The sequence below is a fragment of the Hypanus sabinus genome, chromosome 1, assembly GCF_030144855.1.
Source record: "Hypanus sabinus isolate sHypSab1 chromosome 1, sHypSab1.hap1, whole genome shotgun sequence".
Taxonomy (NCBI): domain Eukaryota; kingdom Metazoa; phylum Chordata; class Chondrichthyes; order Myliobatiformes; family Dasyatidae; genus Hypanus; species Hypanus sabinus.
The window spans coordinates 195,726,047-195,747,923 of record NC_082706.1 but is presented as its reverse complement, the minus strand read 5'-3'; the positions used below and the strand labels follow the sequence as shown (position 1 = coordinate 195,747,923).

General features: G+C 39.1%; 1 protein-coding gene across 1 annotated transcript in view; it reads left to right on the top strand.

Annotated features, from left to right (window-relative positions):
* csmd3b (CUB and Sushi multiple domains 3b) overlaps positions 1 to 21,877 on the top strand; it is a 2,186,187-nt gene that overhangs the window by 1,849,911 nt on the left and 314,399 nt on the right. Inside the window, exon 29 of the mRNA XM_059983996.1 lies at positions 14,705 to 14,892. Coding sequence (XP_059839979.1) covers positions 14,705 to 14,892 — 188 coding nt within the window. The remainder of the gene's footprint in view (positions 1 to 14,704; positions 14,893 to 21,877) is intronic.

Sequence of the window (21,877 nt, the reverse complement as noted above, 5' to 3'; positions counted from 1 at the left end):
ATGCCTTCTAGTTACATTTTTAATAATGGATTTTCAGAATTATTAGCACAATTTTGTTTTGGCAGTGAAGATTTTTTTTTTCTTTTGTACATCAATAATTACCTTTGCTTTTATCAGCAAGCTTCAGCAGCTGTTTGTGGGCTAGATTTGATACCATTAGCCAACTGTGCTTCTGGCTTGGTTTCCTCTGCAGGGACCCTGTTTAACTTAAGAGGAGAGGTTGTCCACAGAACGTGATCCCAGCTGTCCCATCTGACAGCAGGGTGCGCCTGTACTCCAGCTAGTGTACGTTCCCAATAATGGAGATTTGTGCAATATATTGTTTTGTCTTTTTAATTGAAACTCAGAGCAAAACAAAACTAATGAAGACATCAAATCACATCATCAATTATACATCATGCTATTTAAAAAGAAAGCATTTTTTTGCAAGGTAATTCAGGAAGATGTTGTTTAATCCCTCATGGAAGGAAGTGAATAAAACATTCAGAAAATCCAGAACTGGCTGATCATTCTCCTTCTAAAAGGATTAGCAAATTACAGTCAGGGAAAATAGGGTGCTTCTCTGGCTTAATTTTCCCCTTTACTCCTTGATGACCTGATCCTAGATCAAGTTTTAAGTTCCTAAATTTGCCCAGCAATTTCAGCAGATAGTCCCTGATTAATCTAGTTCTGTTCTATACTAAAAAAATTCCTTTCTAATGTTCCAAAATGGTCAAAGTTCAAAGTAAATTTTACTATCAGAGTACATGTATGTCACCACATACAGCCCTAAGATTCATTTTCCTGCGGGCATACTCAACAAATCTATAGAATAATAACTATAAAAAGATTCCATGTAAGATCAAATAGAGCACAGAAGACTACAAACTTAAATACAAGTATAAATAAGCAGCAATAAATAATGAGAATATGAAATAACAAGATAAAGAGTCCTTAGAGTGAGATCATTGGATGTAGGAATGAGTGAGTGCAGTTATCTCCTTTTGTTCAAGAGCCTGATGGTTGTGGGGTAGTAACTGTCCTTGAACTGGAGTGTGATTCCTTGTTCTACATTATCACAATTCATATAACCAGAAGGCAATAAGATATAGGAGGATGGTTAGGCCATTTGGCCCATCGAGTCTGCTCCGACACTTCACCATGATTGATCCATTTCTCTTTCGGTTGACAGAAGTTCTGTGGAATTTATACACCAGCATTTCTACAAGCTGGAATCAATGAGAGATGGCAACCATATCCATTGTCAGTGACTACAACTTCCCTTTCCATTTAAGCAGTCAGAAAACATGAAGAGAATCTTTTCTATTTCAGTGTTTTTTGTGCTGCCTCATTGCCTCATAGATTGATGCCTGTGAGGTAATTATCCTGAATAGCTCCTGATAGTCTTGTGATAGAATCCTGGTTCAAGATTAAGAAGAATAGCGTAACTAGTGAAGCAAGATAAAGATTGAATCGTTAGTTTGCAAAAAAAAAGCACAGCAATGTTCTATTCATTCTAACAGTTCTTATTTATGAAGCACAGAAACTTTATGGTACAGCATATCATTTCCCCCACCAGTATATTTTTTGATTTGTTTGACCTTCTGGTACTATCTAAAATACTTAAGAGATTCTGCAGATGCTGGAAATCTTGAGCAACGCACACAAAAAATGCTGAAGGAACTCAGTAAGTCATGAAGTATCTATGGAGGGGGAATAAAACAGTGACATCATCAGCCAAAGCCTGATGAAGGTTTTTGGCCTGAAATGTCAAGTTCATTCACAATCCAAATGTATCTATGCTATTAATAATAGTAAAATCCACATATAGTCAACAAAGCAGTGGACACAATAGATGATACAATTCTGATAATGCTAGAACTCTATTCTGCCTGTGTCAAGTTGAGTCAAGTCAAGTTTATTGTTATTTCAACCATAAACTGCTGGTACAGTCCACAGTAAAAATGAAACAATGTTCCTCCAGGACCCTGGTGCTACATGAAACAACACAAAACTACACTAGACTATGTGAGACAGCACAAGACTACACTAGACCATATAAAACAACACTAGACTACAGATCTGCACAGGACTACATAAAGTGCACAAAACAGTGCAGGGCAGTTCAATAATTAATAAACAAGACAATAGGCAGAGTAGAGGACAAATTGCAATATAATAATAAATGATGTAGATGTCAGTCTAGTCTCTGAGCATTGAAGATTCTGATGGCTTGTGGGAAGAAACTGTTGCACAGTCTGGTCGTGAGAGCCTGAGTGCTTCAGTACCTTTTGCCAGATGGCAGGAGGGAGAAGAGTTTGTGTGAGGGGTGCATGGAGTCCTTCGCAATACTGTTAGCTGTGCAGGTGCAGCGTGTGGTGTAAATGTCAGTAATAGTGGAAAGACAGAACCCGATGATTTTCTCAGCTGACCTCACTATCCGCTGCAGAGTCTTGCGATCTAAGTTGGCGCAATTTCCGAACCAGGCAGTGATGCAGCTGCTCAGGATGCTCTCAATACAACCTCTGTAGAATGTAGTGAGAATGAGGGGGCGGAAGATGGACTTTCCTCAGTCTTTGCAGAAAGTAGAGATGTTGCTGGGCTTTCTTGGCTAAGGAGCTGGTGTTGAGGGACCAGGTGAGATTCTCCACCAGCTGAACACCAAGAAATTTGGTACTCTTAAAAATCTCAATGGAGGAGCCATCAATGTTCAGCAGAAAGTGGTCGCTCTGTTCTTTCCTGAAGTCAACAACCATCTCTTTTGTTTTGTTCACATTCAGAGACAGGTTGTTGGTTCTGTACCAGTCTGTTAGCCGTTGCACCTCCTCTCTGTAAGCTGACTCGTCGTTTTTGCTGATGAGACCCACCATGGTCGTGTCATCGGCGAACTTGATGATGTGATTTAAGCTGTGTATTGCTGCACAGTCAGGGGTCAGCAGCAACTTTAACTTCAGCAGACAGACTGGTGAAAATTTGAATTAGGAGCAGAAATTGGCCACGTGGCCCCTCGGGGCTGTTTTGCTAGTGAATCAAATTATAGATAATCTGCCTGAAATCTCAATTCTGTATTTAATCTTCACCTGGTAATCATTCGCCCACTCTTCTCCACCCCTTTATTAAGTAAATATCCCTGCCTTAAAAATACTTAAAGGCTCTGTTTCAAATTGCTCCTTGGAAAAGATTTCCGAAGACCCATAACCCTCTGAAAGAGGGGGAAAAGCATCATATCTGCGTCTAGAGCAGGGCTTCTCAACCGGGATTCTGCAAGAGCTTGCTAGGAGTTCCTCGAGAGACTGTGATTGAAAACAAACATCATCTTTTGAACTTCGCAAAACGCACAATGCTAGCGTTCGCAGTGATGGGCAGTGACCAAGCAGCCCTGTTAGCAATCTCATTAGAAGTCTCTCAGCCCAGTATGGCAATGCGCAGTAGGGCTGCATTTGTTTAGTTGAGTCTATTAAGAATAAGGGGTAGGACATTTAGAACAGAGATGCAGAAAGACTTTTTCACCCAGAGAGTCGTGGATATGTGGAATGTTCTGCCCCAGAAGGCAGTGGAGGCCAAGTCTTCTGATGCATTCAAGAGAGAGTTAGATAGAGCTCTTATAGATAGTGGGGTCAAGGGATATGGGGAGAGGGCAGGAACGGGGTACTGATTGTGTATGATCAGCCATGATCACAGAGAATGGCAGTGCCGGCTACAAAGGCCGAATGGCCTACTTCTGCACCTACTGTCTTGTCTATTGTGTCTATTCTCAGTTTTTGATGCAAGATAGAGGAGGCCATTGATAATTGGTGAGCACTGTATTGCATAGAGGAGAGGACGTAAGCCTGATGAGGAAAGTGAAGTGTGTTTTCCAAGCATTTGTGGACTCGTCCAACTTGTGCTGTGATATCAGCCCTTCCCTCCCAAATGACCTCTCCTAACTTCCCCTTATGTGCTGCTGACTGACTTACCAGAACAAAAAAACTTTTTCAGTCTTGCGGACAATTGAAGGGAAAAATCGTGTTGCAAAATGAAATCCTGAAATGCTTCCACTGCTGCTTGGGCTTGAGAGTGAGGAAAGATACCAGAAAGGCTCAAGTCTTGTTGAAAGCCACCTGGAAGAACTGCAAAGCAAAATTGAACAGTATATTTCCACCCTTTCAAGACTGGGTGAAGAATCCTTTCTCTGAATCTTCTGCTCAGTCTGAGAACTTGACTTTCAGAGGAGAGGAAGAAGTTTGTGAGCTGCATTCTGATGATGATGAGACTTACTGACCTGTCCCTGGACAAGTTCTGGATTTCTGTTAAAGAAAAGTATCTTGCCATTCATAGGAAAGCAATGAACATGTTGCCTCAGTTTTCAACTTCTTACATGTGTGAGCAAGCTTTTTCTTGTTTAACAAGTATCAAGAGCAAGGATAAATATCATCTCATTGCAGTTGAAGGTGAAATCCTTGTGTGCTTATCTCAATTTTGACCCAGGATTGGGATATTTGTGCATCAAAATCAATCACAGATTTCACATTCTAGGCCTATATTTGAGCTTGATCATGTCGCTTTGTAGAAAATGTTTTTTCAAAGTCTTACATAAAATTATATCTTAGGCTATATTTTTATTCATATTGTTTTGGCTTATGGTTTTTAGTAACTTTACTTTTCAACATTGTCAATAAATTTTCATGTTGAAACTATCAGTAACTAACATCAATTTACAACCTTTATTTAAATTAAATCTACCGAGCCTACCTTGAGAACAATTCAATCCCATTTTGATTTAAGCCAGTTAGTTAATAGAAATTTATTATGTTTACCTTATGAGTTTTAAAAATTTATGAATGGGAAAGAAGGAGATTAATTTCAAGAAAGGTAAGCTAAGCTTAACTACCTGTTTTTTTTTTCAATAAAGTCTGGCTAAAGATTCATTCTCTACTCAAAAGAGCATCGACAATTATTTTTGGATTTTTATATCAACAACTTACCAAGCACACTGTCGTATCATGATCTGTAGATATAATAGTTTTTACACAGGGGCTCCTGAGACCTGGAAGTTACTTCAAGTGTTTCTCCAGGGCAAAATGGTTGAGGAAGGCTGATCTAGAGCATAGAGCATTACAGCATACTGCAGGCTCTTTAACCATCTCCAAGATCAATCTAACCCTTCACTCCCACACAGCCCTCCATTTTTCCAACATCCATGTACCTATACAAGGGTATCTTGAATGTCCCTAAGGTTCTTCAAGGGCTTCTCTTCCTTTCCAGTCCTGAGGAAGGGTCTCAGCCCAAAGCATTGACCATTTACTCTTTTCCATAAATATTGCCTGGCCAGCTAAGTTCCTCCAGCATTTTGCTTGTGTTGCTCTCAAAGGAGTATCTTAAATTTCCAGTGAGGCTGGGTGGGAATACAATCAGAGGCAATGGCCTAAGGGTGAAAGGTAAAAAGAGGAACACAAAGGGAAATTCCTTCACTCAGAAAGTCGTGAGAGTGTGGGACGAGCTGCCAGCACAAGTGGTGAATGTGAGCTGGATTTCAACATTTATGCAAAGTTTGGATAGGTACATAGATGGTAGGGGTGAGGAGGGCTATGGTACCGCTGCAGGTTGGTGTGGGTAGACAGTTTAACTGGCTTCAGCATGAACTTGATGGGCCAAAAGGCCTGTTTTTGAGCTGTACTTTTCTGTGACTCTTTGACTCTAATGCACCTGCTTCTACCACCACCCTAGTGGCCCGTTCTATGACCCTTCCACAATTTGTATCAAGGAAACCTACCTATGACAGCCTCCTATACTTTCCTCTAAACATCTTAAAATTATGCTCCCTTGTATTAGTCATTTCCACCCTGGGAAAAACATCTCTGCCTGTCCACTCTATCTACGTCTCTTATCATCATTACTACCTCTATTAAGTTACCTTTAATTGAAATAAGTTGTTAGAAGTTGAGATCCCAGAACCAACCTATGTAGTTTATCCCTCATACCTTGCCAACCAGAAAAAGACAGATTTATACGTAGAGAGTTCTAAAAATTGGGATCACAGGTCAAACTCTGTGATGTTGAGTGCAAGTACTCTAATGATGGAAAAATGTGAGAAGTGCTGGCCTGAACTTTTCCCAGATACTCAATGTGAATGAAATCTCAGAAAAAAATGCCTTTCACACACTTCAAGTGTTTTCTTTGTATATTTCTATTCATTACTGACACCACGGATGCCTTCCCATCCTGAAGTAATTACTGCTTTAAGAGTAATTTCAGTTTTCAACTCAGGTTCTATACCTGGACTTGATCTGTTCTATTTTTGTTTATTTTGTTCGACTTGAGTAAATAAATTGAAGTGAATATCTGCAAGGTGAATGTTCATTTGAAACATGAACTGATTGATTTTTGTTGCTGCTCCACATTGGCCTCAGTGAATGTGATCAGTTCTCTTGCAAATTCTCTTTTTCTATTCTTCGTGCATTAGAATTTGATTTAGCAGAAAAAAAACATGAATTTCTTAACACTCTGAGCCCTTTTCATTTTTAAAAAATAAAATTGATCTTCTGTGACAATTCTAAGAACAAATAAATTAATATATTTTCTAACTTTTGATTTGTTAGTTTACAGTTAAACCTTTCAAGACCATAAGATGGGCAAAATTAGGCTATTTGGCCAATCGGGTCTGCTCAATCATTCCATTTTGACTGATGTATTTTCCTTTTCAACCCCATTCTCCTGCCTTCTTCCCATAACCTTTGATGCCCTTACTAATGAATAACCAGTCACCTCTGTTTTAAATATACCTTCTGACTTTGCCTCCACAGCCAATAGTGGCAATGAATTCCACAGATTCACCACCCTCTGGCTCAAGAAATTCCCCTTCATTTCTGTTCTAAAGGGCTTTCCTTGTATTCTGAGGCTGCATCCTCTAGCCCGAGATTTCCCCACTATAGGAAACATTCTCTCCACATCCACTCTATCCAGGTCTTCTCATATTCAATAGGTTTCAATGAGATTCCCCTCCCCACCCATTCTTTTAAGCTTCATCAAGTGCAGGCCCAGAGCCAACAAATGATCCTCATGCATTAACCCTTTAATTCCCTGGCTCATTCTTCAGATACATTTTCATAATGGTTTAGTAGTTTCATTGCCACCATTAATGATACCACTCTTGAATTTTATTCAAGGTTATTTCATAAACTGAACTTAAGTTTGCCAGGTGCTGAGGTGGGCATTCAACTCAGTTTAAGCATTGTAAGTCTATGTCCGCATTATTAATCTTTTTACACCAATGTTCTGATTTCATATAGTTCCTTGATTAGATTTGCCATACTCAATTATTTAAAACAGTTGTTTTTCTGGAAGTGAGTTCAAATATATTGTTCAGGTACTGAACTGATTTTTTTGTGTTTGGGAAGCATGTTTTTTGTTCAGATGTGTTACTCCAGTTTAGAAGGTCTTCATGGTAATTGTAACACGAGTGAATCTGCAGATGCCAGAGATAAATAAAAACACAAAATGCTGGCAGAACTCAGCAGGCCAGACAGCATCTATGGGAGGAGGTAGTGTCGACATGGTAAGTGTCCTCACCAGAACCAATTTGATTTTGTGGTTGGAAAGGTAACCTAGAGATTCATTGGACCTGTCACCCCCCAACCTGAGATCTTACTTGTTAGCTAGCAGGGAGGGATTCTATTTCAGATTGCTGTGGCATTTTACGTGAAATGAGAGAGCACTTTCGATTTAGTTCCTGGTGGGATCGATGCCACAGGTTAAAACTACACGTTGTGTGACAAAATTGCTGTTAAATTGGCAATCCGGAGAGCTTGTGGAAGAAAGGAAATGTACACATTTGAGTTAAAATTCTGAGACAGAAATATCCTTAGTCTGCAGATAAAAGTGTTACTCCTGTTGTGTGCTGGTGCTGAATACATTATGTTAAAAAAACATCTCATTCAGCCAAACAAGTCCCTCACCTTGACAACCACAAGAAGGCAGAGTAGATCCCTTTTGAACAGAGATGAGCAGGAACTTCTTTTGCCGGAGGGCAGTAAACCTGTGAAATTCATTGCCATAGACAACTGTGGAGGCCTAGTCATTTAAAATATTTAAAGCAGAAGTTTATAGGTTCTTGATTAGTACAGTTACAGGGAGAAGACAGGAGAATGGGGTTGAGGTAGATAATAAATCAGCCATGTTAGAATAGTGGAGCAGACCATGGAAAGAATAGCCTAATTCTGGTTATGGCTTATGGCTCCTTTAACCTTGCAATATTCCAGCCAGGTACTAAGCTATTTACATATTATTCTTGCACTGTAAAAAATTATCTTATTTCTTTGGTGCCTTGCTACCATCAAACTTAGATCTTTCTGACTTTACAATACAATAGCTAGATCTTTCTTTTTTTATTTTGAACACTGTCATTTATTTTCTGGAAAGAAATCGTGCATCATATATCCCATTTTTTCCTTTCACCGCACCATTGCTTTCAAGCTGCTAAATGAATTGAACAAAGATTTTCCATTTTAATTAATCCTTCCAGTGGCTAACACTGTCCCAGATCTAATTCTTAGTTGGTGGTATCAGTATTATTTACCATTTTCTGTGACTTGAGCTGCTGCAGCTCAGTGCTCTCTGCAGACGCTTCTTTTAATGCTATAATTTTCTCTGTGTGTTCAGCTTTTGAATAGACAGGGTCTCTATGGGTTATTGCAGTTCACTAACTTCTTTCCACTGAAATGTTTATAGTAAGGCTAACTATAATTTGTCTGTCTTCCCTGTAGTGCCTTGTAGCCCTTCACAACATTTGTAAACAGGGCCAGAAAATTATGGCATAAGCCCGATACCCTTAATTTCCGATCATGCATTTGGTGTGTGTTACTCTGTGAGTTCTTCATTCTATATTTTGTCACAAGTCCTCTGAAGGATCATAACTTTGCACCTCGACCCTGTGTGCCTCCTTTGTACTCATGTACTTGCCCCAAGGGCAGCACAACACACACAAAATGCTGGAGGAACTCAGCAGGCCAGGCAGCATCTATGGTAAAGAGTACAGTAGGCTTTTCAGGCCGAAACTCTTCCGCTGGACTGGAGAAGAAAAGACGAGGAGCAGAGCTAAAAGCTGGGAGGAGGGGCGGGAGAAACATATGATAGGTGAAACTGGGGTGGGGGGAGGGGAAGATATGCTGTAAAGAGCTGAGAATTTGATTGGAGAAAGAGATACAGGGCTGGAGAAGGGGCTGTCTGATAGGAGAGGACAGAAGGCTATGAAAGAAAGAAAAATGGAGAGGGAGGTGTTGGGCAGGCAAGGAGATAAAGTGAGAAAGGGAAAAGGAGATGGGGAATGGTGAAGTGGGGGGAGGGGGAGGAGGGACATTACCAGGTTTGAGAACTTGACGTTCATACCATTAGGTTGGAGGCTACCCAGATGAAATATAAAATGTTGTACCTCCAAACTGAGTGAGGCTTCATCGCAACAGTAGAGGAGGCCATGAATAGACATACCTGAATGTCACTTCTGTAGCTTGGCTTTCACGCAGCTCATGCAGAAGCAAAGTTTCAAGGGACATGAGATGTGATGCAATATTTCTCAGAGAGAAACCGCTTGCATAAGTCTGTAAACTCTGGCGTTTGGAATCTGCTTCATCCATGTCTTTCTCATGGAACCTCTTCACTTCAGCTAAAAACATTATGAATAACACCTTTTCTGAAGTAAATTGTGGTAAAATATCACCACAAAGAATGAAGAGACAGACGAATTTGAGGGATCAGTCATGCTGGTATGTTGTAAAGTTGACACAGATAGAGTTAGAGTGAATGACTCGGAGAGGAGGAGTCAATGCAGAGCAGTTTTGATACCCGTTAGACTAACCCGGGTGTGATGCTACATAAGTCTAAGCACCCAGCCGATTTGAAGAGGTCAAGAATAGCTTTTTGTTAAAAGAAAGCAAAGTATGGAGGTAATATTCATGGGTTCATGGTCATATTCAGAAATCTGATGATGAAGGTGAAGAAGCTGTTCCTAAAACGTTGAGCCTCTACTTTGATGTCTTTTAATCATCAGGAAAATACGTGGTGGTTTTGTTGGTGTTGAACATATTTTAGGAATATTAGTATCCATCTACTCACAAATTATTGCCTTTTAAAGCTCCTATCTGTTGATAAATATTTCAAATAAGATTAATTAGCGTTAGTTCTCAAAATTAAAACACAAGCTGTTATTTTTCAACTGTATGCATTGTTCGCATGAAAACATTTTTTTTTATGCTGCATGCCTAAAAGGAATGCCATTAAATGCTGCCTCTTTCTTCCACAATCTGCAAACTGCACTGAGCTGGAAAGCTAAATTTAAAAAATTGTGACATTTTTGCAACCTTTCTGTTGCACTTTTAACACAGAGAAAAAAATCTAAGATATAAAATTAAAACAATGATGATAGTTCAATAGTTCAAGTTTAATTATCATTTAATTGTAAGATGAATACCCATGAATACAGCCAAATGAAACAGTATTGTTCCAGGGCTAAGGTGCAAATCATAGTACCAACAGTCATACACAGCACAAAGCATATATAACACATCCAAGAATGATATAACATATATGATAGATATAACACATATAAGACAGATATAGCATATATAAGACATACACATTGGATTCCTGCTGACAGCATAGAGGAAGGATATGACGTCTGCATGAAGCTAAGATAGCAATAGAAAAAGTTTATGAAGATGTTACACATAAGTTACTCAAGGAACTCAGTGGGTCACAAATATCTGTGGCGGGCAATGGACATTTGATACTTCAGGTCAAGACTTTTGCTTATGTCCAGCATCTTCTGTCCTCTTCAGGTTCCAGTGTCTATCACATCTAATGTCTTCATTATGAAGATATTGCTAGGGTTATTTTACAAGAAGAATTTAACCAGGCCTATGACTGTTATCTCCAAGAAAGCCACAACCTTGTCACAGGGTTTGGAGGCTTGCATGTCTCAATGACCCAGAGAGCTATGTTGGCTGGAGTCAGGGCCTTGTGCTTTGCCTCTTGGAAGAATCACCCATGCTGAACAGGTTAAAGGGTAGAGTAAACAACGAGCGGTCTACTGGTCCTCCAGCTTCAGGGGTTCAGTTCAGGGCTAACAACCCTAACTGGTTAAGAGAAATTGCTATGGAAACAGCAATGAAGAATCCCTCTGTATCTGTGTGTGACAGTTACATGGCCCACAGATGGAGGATCTTCACTGCATCCTAAACATTCATGGCGTAATGGTCAATAACTAACTATGATTATTAGATTTGGAGCGCAGAAAGTTAAGGGAAATTTAATTGAGCTAAATAAGTTAAGAAAGCTGGAGTCATGATGAACAAGATTAACAGTTATGTGTCATGAAGCAACATAAATTCAAGTTAATTCATTGCCACAGAGAGCTATGGAAGCCAAGTCATTGGGTATATTAAAAGTGGAGGTTGTTAGGTCCTTGATTAATAGGGGCATCAAAGGTTACATAGAGAAGGCAGAAGACTGGTGTTGAGGTGGATAATAAGTCAGACATGACCTAATGGCGGAGCAGATTCAATAAGCTGAATGGCCTAGTTCTGCTCTTGCGTCTTATGGTCTTTTGAGCAGCTTGAACTCATAACCTGAAAGATGGTGGGGTAAGAAACTTTGATTACATTTAAAAAGCACCTTTAAGTCCTGAAAACCATGAAACAGTTGACCATAAGTTAAGAAGTGAGATCCAAAATATTCCCTTCTCAACCAACGGGCAAGTTAGACTTTTGAACCAAATTCTGTGCCACAAAATGAGTGATGATTATGATTCTATGGAACAGAGTGGAATAAAGAAATATTTTGTGGAGGATCTGGAGGATGAAGAATGAAAAGATCGATTTCGGTGAGGGTACTGAAGAATCTACACTATTGATAATTGAAGGGAAATTGTCAACTGCTGTGTGTAGAGAGTGGGGGGATGTGTAAAGTACCAGAGTTAGAGTCGTGAAAGAGATTTGCACTCAGTGGCTGCAAGACCAGGTTCAAAGTAAACTTATGATCCAAGTATATATATGGTACAATATACAGTATACACCAGAGAACATAAAACATAGAACATGGAAATCTATAGCACATTACAGGCCCTTCAGCCCACAATGTTGTGCCAACCATGTAACCTACTCTAGAAACTGCCTAGAAAACCCTACCACATAGCCCTCTATTTTTCTATTCCACGCACCTACCACATTCTGTGTGAAAATCTTATTTCTGACATCCCCCTTGTACCTACTTCCCAGCACTTTAAAATTATACCCCCTCATGTTGGTCATTTCAACCCTGGAAAAGAAGCCTCTCGCTATCCACATGATCAGTGTCTCTCAACATCTTATACACCTCTATCAGGTCACCTCTCACCCTTCAAGGAGAGAAAAAACAAGTTCACTCAACTTATTTTCATAAGGCACACTCTCCAATCCAGGCAGCATCAGCTTCATTTTTTGCAGGCATTCACAATATTCAGAAGGAACAGAATAGAATTAATGAAAGACCACAACCCAACAGGATGGTCAACAACCAAGGTACAAAAAACAACAAACTGTGGGAAAAAAGAAAAAAATAATAAATAAACAAACAAACAAACAAACAAATAAATAGATAGATAGACAAATAAACAAACAAATAAATAAATAAATAAATAAATAAATAAATAAATAAATTGATCAATGAATGAATAAATAAATAAATGGATAAATAAGCAACAAATATTGAGAAAGTGAGATGAAGAGTCGTTGAAAGTGAGCGATAGGTTGTGGGAACTGGGATGTGATGGGGCGAGTGAAGATGAATAAATTTATTCACTATTGTTCAAGAGCCTGATGATTGAGGAGTAATTCCGCCACTAGGAACTGATTATGGACTTCAGGAAGACAATGTTGAGGGACAAACATCAGTCCACAATAAGGGATCAGCAGTGGAAAGGGTGAGCAGTTTCAATTTCCTGGGCGTTAGTATCTCTGAAGATCTATTCAGAACCCAACATATAGATGCAATTACAAAGAAGACATGGCAGCAGGTTATATTTCAATAGGAGTTTGAGGAGAAATGTGTGCCACCAAGGACTCTCAAACTTCTACAGATGTACAGTGCAGAGCATTCTAACTGGTTGCATCACCGTCTGGCCACTGCACAGCAATGGAAAAAGCTGCAGACAGGTGCAAACTCAGCCAGTTCCATCACGGTCTCTAGCTTCCCTAGTATTGAGGACATCTTCAAAAGGAAATATCTCAAAAAGGCAGCAACTGTCATTAAGGACCCTCTTCAACAAGGACATGCCCTCTATTCATTGCTATCATTAAGGAGGAGATATGTGATCCCCAACAGCTTCTTCCTCACCACCATCAGATTTTTGAATGGCCAGTCACCAATTTTGATCTCCTTTTGTACTACATATTAATTGTGTAATATACTTATTGTGAGAAATTAGAGTATGTTTTATCTATTAAACTGCTTCAAGAAAACATCAAATTTTACGACTTATGTCAGTGATAGTAAACCTGATTCTGATACTCAGGACAAAGAAAGTTACACAAACATACACATTCACACACACAATGGAGTGAATGAGTTTTAATATTTGAATGAGAGTTATTGATTGAGATACAGATTGGACTAGGCCCTTCTGATACTTCGAGCCACATCACCTAGCAATCTCCTGATTTACTCCTACCCTAATCAAGGGACAATTTACAATGACCAATTAACATATGTCTTTGGACTGTGGGAGAAGACCAGAGCACCTGAAGGAAACCCTTGCGGTCACAAAGAGAACATACAAACTCTTTACAGGCAGCGGCAGGAATTGAACCTATGTTGCTGGTACTGTAAAGCGTTGTGCTACCCACTTTGCTACCATGCCACCATTTATATATTTGGGGGAGTTTTAAAATCATGAAATAATAATGATCTAAAAGCATGATGTTGATTGGGGTTATGGGACAGGCAGCAGTGCTCTAGTGAACTTGCTTCTGAAAGTGGAAATGTGAGGCAAGTCATGAGAATTTTGGAATAGTCATAATCAATGAACTTGGATTTCAGGCAGCAGTTGTGCTAAAGCAGAAGCTGAACTTGATACTGTTACAAATGTGAAGATACAGTAAGCATATGGTTCATATGTTTACTCTGGTGGAAAAAGCTGGCTGCATCACTGTCTGGAATGGGTGGTAGACTACTGCACAGGATCGAAGTAAACCACAGGGAGTTGTAAGATTAGTCAGCTCCATCATGGGCACTAGCCCAAGTAGTATCCAGGACATCTTAAAGGACTGGTGTCTCAAAATTGCGGCACCCACCATGACTCATGATGTGGCCTCTTCTCGTCACTACCATCAGAAAGGAGGTACAGAAACCTGAAGGCACACACTCAAAGATTCAGGAACACCTGGTTCTCCTCAGCCATTCAATTTCTGAATGGACATTGAACCCTTGAACACTACCTCACAACATTTTTAACACTACTTATTTACTTTAACTATTTAATACCTATGCACGTACTGTAATTTACAGGTTTTTTTCCTCTGTTATCATTTATTGCATTGTACTGCTGCTGCAAAGTCAACAAATTTCACAACATATGCTGGTGATATTAAACCTGATTCTGATATGTAAGCAAATTTGTGCACTTCTGAAGTAGGTGATGTAATCTCGTGGAAAAATTCTGCTTTAAGCGTAAAATACCAATGCAAATGTTTCTTGAGCACATGTGCTTTCTACTTTGCAGTTTTACCATGGAGCCCAACTATGACTTCCTTTACCTTTATGATGGCCCAGACAGCAACAGCCCTCTGATTGGAAGCTTCCTCGATAATAAGCTGCCTGAACGGATCGAAAGCAGTTCAAATAGCATGCACTTAGCATTTCGGAGTGATGGTTCTGTTAGCTTTTCTGGATTTCACATTGAATATAAAGGTTAGTGTGGTAATTTTTGACTTTCTGCTTTAAAATACTTTTTTGAATTTGTGGTGATAATGTTTGAAATGCACGTACAGTCTAATCCGTATTGTACGATTGTTTGGAAATCCTTTTTTTTTCCTGCAGTTTTAAGTGCTTTATTTTTACTGCTGGCAATTTTTCAGCCTGAAGCATTGAAATAGTTTCATTATGGAAAGGAATGATTTGAGAACGTTGGCCTCCATTTTTGTAGAAGGATATTTTTATTGATAGACTGCCAGAAATACATATTGGCTGATTTAGATATGGTTTACCCAATAACAAAAGAAACATCTTTTCTCAGCAGATAAAGAAGGAATTCCATTATACAAATACACCCCGTGGCCTCTTTACTAGGTACACCTGTACACCTGCTTGTTAATGCAATTATCTAATCAGCTAATCCTTGGCAGCAAGTCACTGCTTAAAAGCAAATATTGTCAAGAGGTTCAGTTGTTGTTCAGATCAACCATTTGAATGGGGAAGAAATGTGACTTTGATTGTAGAATTGTTGTTGGTGCCAGATGGGGTGGTTTGAGTATCTCAAAAAACTGCTCATGTCCTGTCATTCTCATGCACAACAGTCTCTAGAGTTTACAGAGAATGGTGCTAGAAACAAAAAAAAAACAATCAGTGAGTGACGGTTCTGTGTGCAAAAATATCTTGCTAATGAGGGAGGTCAAAAGAGAATGGCCAGACTGGTTCAAGCAAATAGGAAGGTGACAGAAACTCAAAGTTCAAACTACATTTGTTTTCAAAATATTATCAAAGATCGTTGGCATCATTGTGACCCAAAATAGCCATGTGTTACAACAGTGGTATGCAGAAGAGCACCTCTGAACCCAGAACATGTTGAATCTTGAAGTGGATGGGCTACAGCAGCACAAGAACATGAACATACACTCTGTGGCCACTTTATTAGGCACAGGAAGTATATAATAAATTGACCTCTGAGTGCATATTGTTTTTAAGTCAGGAATGTCATGGAAGAATATAAAAAGAACAAATGAAGCATCACCAAAATGACAAAACCAAAGAGCTGTGTAGATAACTGTGGTTTAAGTTTCATTGAGGAGAAGCATTTTACTGAGAACTGAGAAGATGAATTTCATTTTTATCTATAATGCAGAACAATTTGTTTATCAACATAAGTGCTAAGAAGGGAAAAGTTCATTTTTTAATCCATTTACTATTGGACCATATACAATGAAAGGATTTCAGTTCTGATCAGTTTGATTTCTATTTGATGAAATGGAGTGAAGTCTTAGCAAGACATCAGGAATTTTTAACCATGTCAAAATGAGATTCCAAACTAATTCTTATCAGTTCTATTAAATGGGCAGACACAATCCCTCAGCATTAATTTGAAGAATAGTGACTCATTCCCAATACTGTGGCAAATATTTATTCCAAAATCATAACCTAAAGCAAATCATCATATTAATAATTTCACTGCAATTTATCCATACTGTTTTGTTTGCTTTATTGCAACTTTAATTGCAAACAATATATTTTAATAGAATTCCTTCTTTTTCCTGAAGGCCAAAGACTGATACTTTTGCTCTTGAATAAAGATCTCCACACCATCACAGCTACAACACCAATGAGCAGCATCCACTTTGACAGACAGCCACCATTCCGGCCATGCTCTCTTTTCACTCTTATGATCAAGTGGGAAGTACAGGAGTCTTAGGACCCACACCATGAGGTTCAGGAACAGTTATTACCTCTCACCCATCAGACTCCTGACCCAGACCAGATAACTTCACTCATCTCAACACTGGACTGACTCCACAACCTGTGGTCTCACCTTCAAGTTCATGTTCCCAGTGTTATTAATTTTCAACAGATTTAATATTGTTATTGTTTTTTTTGTATTTGCACAGTTTGTCTTCTTTTGCACATTCACTGCTTGTCAGACTTTCTAAGTAGCTTCTCGTTGATTCTATTATATTTCTTTCTTCTTCAGTGAATGTCTGGAAGAAAATGAATCTCAGAGTAGTATGGTGTATGCACATTTTGAAAATAAATTTACTTTGAAGTTATTTTGAATGTTAAACTTTTACGTACTTAAACCAGCCAGATGTATTTATTCATTTATTCTTTCATTTATTTGTTTATTCTGTTGCAGTGCAGAATAGGCCCTTCCAGCCCTTTGAGACATGTTGCCCAGCAACCCCCTATTAAACCCTAGCCTAAACACAGGACAATTTCCAATGACCAATTGGTATGTCTTTGGATTGTGGAAGGAAACCAGAGCATCTGGAGGAAGCTCACAGAGTCACATATAAACTCCTTACAGAGAGCAGTGGATGCTCCTGGCAGTCTTATCAATACAAAGATACTTTTACAAACATGGAGGCTAACATTGTCAAATCTTCCTTTTCCCCACTATTTGGTTTGAAGAATTATAAAATATAATGTACAATGGTGCAGCAAAAGATAATGTATAAATGCTAATACTTCTCCTGTTGGTCATCTGGTAGGCAATATAGCGAAGCCTGAAAATTTCATTCCACTAGATGACTAATTTTCACAGATCGGGAATTCGAGTTTCTATTGTTACTGACTTTACAGTTGTAATGATATTACAACTGGTGCTGATGGTGTTAATTAAACTAAATAGGAGGAACAATGTTGACAATGGTCAACTCATGTTCATTAGCCAGAGTAGCCAGTAATCTGTACCGGTTTCGAGTAAAGTTATGAATTTGGACTTGCCTAAGTGTTTTGCATTCAGATAGCTTGGCAACGTTAGCTGTCAAGCCCAGATGGATGAGAAGCATGGAGCAGCTGCCAGCCGTAGATCCATATTCAATCAAGAGTCAATGCCTTCATGAGAGAAATTAAGAAAATTTAATTCTTAAATGTGCTGTCTTCATGCCAACTTTGAATAAGAAAGGCATCAATTTTCCAGTTTTGCGGTTGGATAACTCCATACTGGAGCTCTATAATCCTTTCAATTATACAAAAAATAATTCCTAAAAGCTAACCCTTTGGTATTAGATGACAGTGAGACAATTTCAGAGCTAAAATTGTCCTGGAGATTTACGAGATTACATGCATCACACGGAGAATTTTAACTTGTAGTTGAGAATTAAGTAGTTTATCCGCCCATATTTTAGAAGTTCTTTTTAATTGTAATACCTCAGTAACATCCTACTAGCTGCTTATCTCTCCACTCTCCGGATTTATGAAGATCAAAAATCCTGCTATATACCACAGGCTTCATTAAAAAAAGTGCTCTTGATTTATTCTTGATATTACAGTGTGATACACTCGCATAGCTGTTAGAGTTAGTATTCACAGCACAAGCAACCTGGGTTCAATTCCCACTGCTGTCTGTCAGGAGTGTATTCATTCTACCCTTGACCATGTGGGTTTCCTCTGTATGTTCTGGTTTCTTCCCTAATTCCAAGGGCATGGGTGTAATTGAGCAGAGCAGGCTCGTTGAGCCTAAAGGACTTGTTAATGTCCTAAGTCTCTAATAAATAAATATATAGACAGATAGCTATTTTGCCTCTTTTAGTTACGCTCTACATCTTATTGAATGCAGGGAAGTTAAAATTGCATTGGAATTTCAGTACAGTGACATCACCCCAATTTGAATACACTTAACAACCTCCTGCCAGAACCAAGTAGATGTGTCAACGACCCAAGAAAGTCGTGACATTATATTCTAGCAGTTGTGATTTAATTCATTGGTTCTGTACAGGGGAGGCATATAAAATTCAACCACATTGAAGGGTTAGCAAAGTTTAATATTCAAGGTAAGTGTATAATCAAGGTGCATGCATGTCACCATATACTACCCTAGGATTCATTTTCTTGCAGGCATTCACAATATATAAAAAAAACACACAACAGAATCAATAAAAAACTACGTACAAACTGCTCTAGGGAATTTCTAGGCAGTTTCCTGTAATCCATTTCCTAGAATCTACAGGAAGCATGTTCCCAATGTTGGGGGAGTCCAGAACCAGAGGCCACAGTTTAAGAATAAGGGGTAGGCCATTTAGAACAGAGTTCAGGAAGAACTTTTTCACCCAGAGAGTTGTGGATCTATGGAATGCTCTGCCTCAGAAGGTAGTGGAGGCCAATTCTCTGGATGCTTTCAAGAAAGAGTTAGATAGAGCTCTTAAAGATAGTGGAGTCAAGGGATATGGGGTGAAGGCAGGAACGGGGTACTGATTGTGGATGATCAGCCATGATCACATTGAACGGTGGTGCTGGCTCAAAGGGCCAAATGGCCTACTCCTGCACCTATTGTCTATTGTCTATAATTGGTTGGCACAACATTGTGGGCCAAACGTTCCTGCAATGTGCTATAGATTTCTATGTTCTATGTACAAACTTAGGTGGAGAAACAACCACTGTGTAAAAGAAGATAAATTGTACATCTACCAAAAAACTCACAAAATAATAATAAATAAATAACACTGAGAGCATGAGTTGCAGAGACCTTCAAAGTGAGTCCATAGTTTTTAGAATCAGTTCAGTGTTCTGACAAGTAATGCTATCCATGCTGGTCACGGAGTCCAATGCTTGAAGGGTAAGAACTGTTCCTGAACCTGGTGGCATAGGTATTAATGATATAGGCAACATAAGATATAGGAGCAGAATTAGGCCATTAGGCCCATTGAGTCTGCTCTGCCATTTCATCATAGCTGATCAAATTTTCTACTCAGCTCTAATCTCTTGCCTTCTCCTCGTATCCCTTTGTGACCTGACCAATCAAGAATCTATCAACCTCTGTCTTAAATATATATAAAGACTTGGCCTCCACAGCTGCCTGTAGCAAAGAATTCCACAGATTCACCACTCTCTGGCTAAAGAAATTTGTCCTCATCTTCGTTCTAAAAATTTGACCCTCAATTCTGAGCCTGTGTCCTCTGGTCTTAAACTCTCCCACCACAGGAAACATCCTCTTCACATCCACTCTATCAAGGCCTTTCACTGTATGATAGGTTTCAATGAGGTCACCCCTCATTCTTCTGAATTCTAGTGACTTCAGGCCCACAGCCATCGGGCACTCTTCATATCACAAGCCATCTGTACATTAATGACAATTTAGTTGCTTTCTTAATTGTTTTTATTAAGATTCATAATTATGTTTCTTCTACTGGGTGTAGTACATGGGCTTTAATTCCCACTTCATCAGTCCCATTGGATAGCAGGAGTCTAAGTTGTTCTACATGTCTTCTGCATGTTTCCACTTAGCTCATTTCAGTTCTAACATTGACCACAGAGAGATTATATAAATTGGTTTTTTGCTGTGTTTATATTTGTCTGTAGTTTGGTTAATATTCCCAGTGTATTATTACGCAGTTTGTGGTCTAACCTCACAGTTTTGATTTGCATCTTGCATATTCAATAATAAATTAACACATGAGTATTCTGCTTAACATTTAGTCCTTACCCCTTTCAACTGTCAGAAGAGCCAAGGTTGCTCTGTTAAATTGGCGTAGACTTTCCTTGGAGTAACTTGCTCCCCATGAATGATGCTCATTTACCTGCATCCTCCACTCCTATGTTGAGCACCTGACTGACTCAGACATCCTCATCATTGCCAGCTCCAGCCGGACTGACAAGAATCTGACCAGATCAGGGTCTCATTCCCTGTAAATAGAAAGCCCCTATCACAACCAGTTGGAGAAGCCAGAACACTAGGCTGCAATATTCATGTTCCACTGTTGGCCACAGGGAATGTAGCATTAGGACACAGTTGGAGTGCCACCAACTGTATTATATTGTAGGTCTGCTACATTTATACAAGCCTGTGAGGAGCAATAAGCTTCCATATGGTAACTGAGGAAAGCCTGTAGACAGATCATTAGTTACATGAAATATCAACCAAATTACCAGTTTTGATTTAGCCTTTTTCACTGTTACTCGAAATGATATCACATATACAGTTATATTCATTTAATGGAAAATTACAAAGCCAAATTAATCAGTTAAATTAATTAAAACCTTTGCATATGTGAGTTTTAGTTTCACTGTCTTCTGATTGGTCTCTGTTTTTTTTCCATGATGGCCACAGATATACTTGTCCATTGTCTTTCTCTTTCAAATTCAAAGCAAAAATTTCTCATGTTACTGTATATCTCAGAAAAGAAAATAACTGGATGTCCATTGCTAATGGAATCCGTTCACTCTACCTTCTCTTAATGTTTTCCATAAGGCCATAAGACCTAGGAACAGAATTAGACCAATTGAGTTTGCTCTGCCATCCATCATGGCTGATTTATTATCCTTCTTAACCCCTTGCTCCTGCTTTCTCCCCATAATCTTTGACACATTTACTAATCAAGTCCATGACAGCCTCTCTTCAACTATACCCAATGAAGTGACCTCCACAGCCAGCTGCGGCAATAAATTGAACAGATTCACCACCCTCTGATTAAAGAAATCCCTCTTCATCTCTGTTCTAAAGGGATGTCCTTCTGTTCTGAGGCTGTGCCCTCTGGAACCTTACATTTACTTTCAGTGCATCAGTCACAATAACTCCAAATTCTTTGTTTAGTTCCCACAAGTAAAACCCCACTCTAAGTCCTCAACAAGTTACAGAGTATCTGTGAATAGAAAATCAGAGCTAACATTGCAAGTCAATGACCTTCCATCAGTTCTGTGCTGAATGACCTTCTCCATGGCGTCATAGACAACTACAGCACAAAAACAAGTCCATTGGCCCACCTAGTCCATACCAATCTATTATGCTGCCTAGTCTCATCAACCTGCTCCCAGACCATAGCCCAACACATCCCTCCCAAACATGTACCTACGCAAATTTCACTTAAATGCTGAAACCAAATCTGCATCCACCATTTTACGCTGGCAGCTCATTCCACACTCTCTCCACCCTCTGAGTAGAGAACTTCCCCTTAAACATTTTACTTTTCACCCTAAACCCATGACCACTAGTTTCACTCTCACTCCTAGTGAGTTTTATTTTCTGAATGCA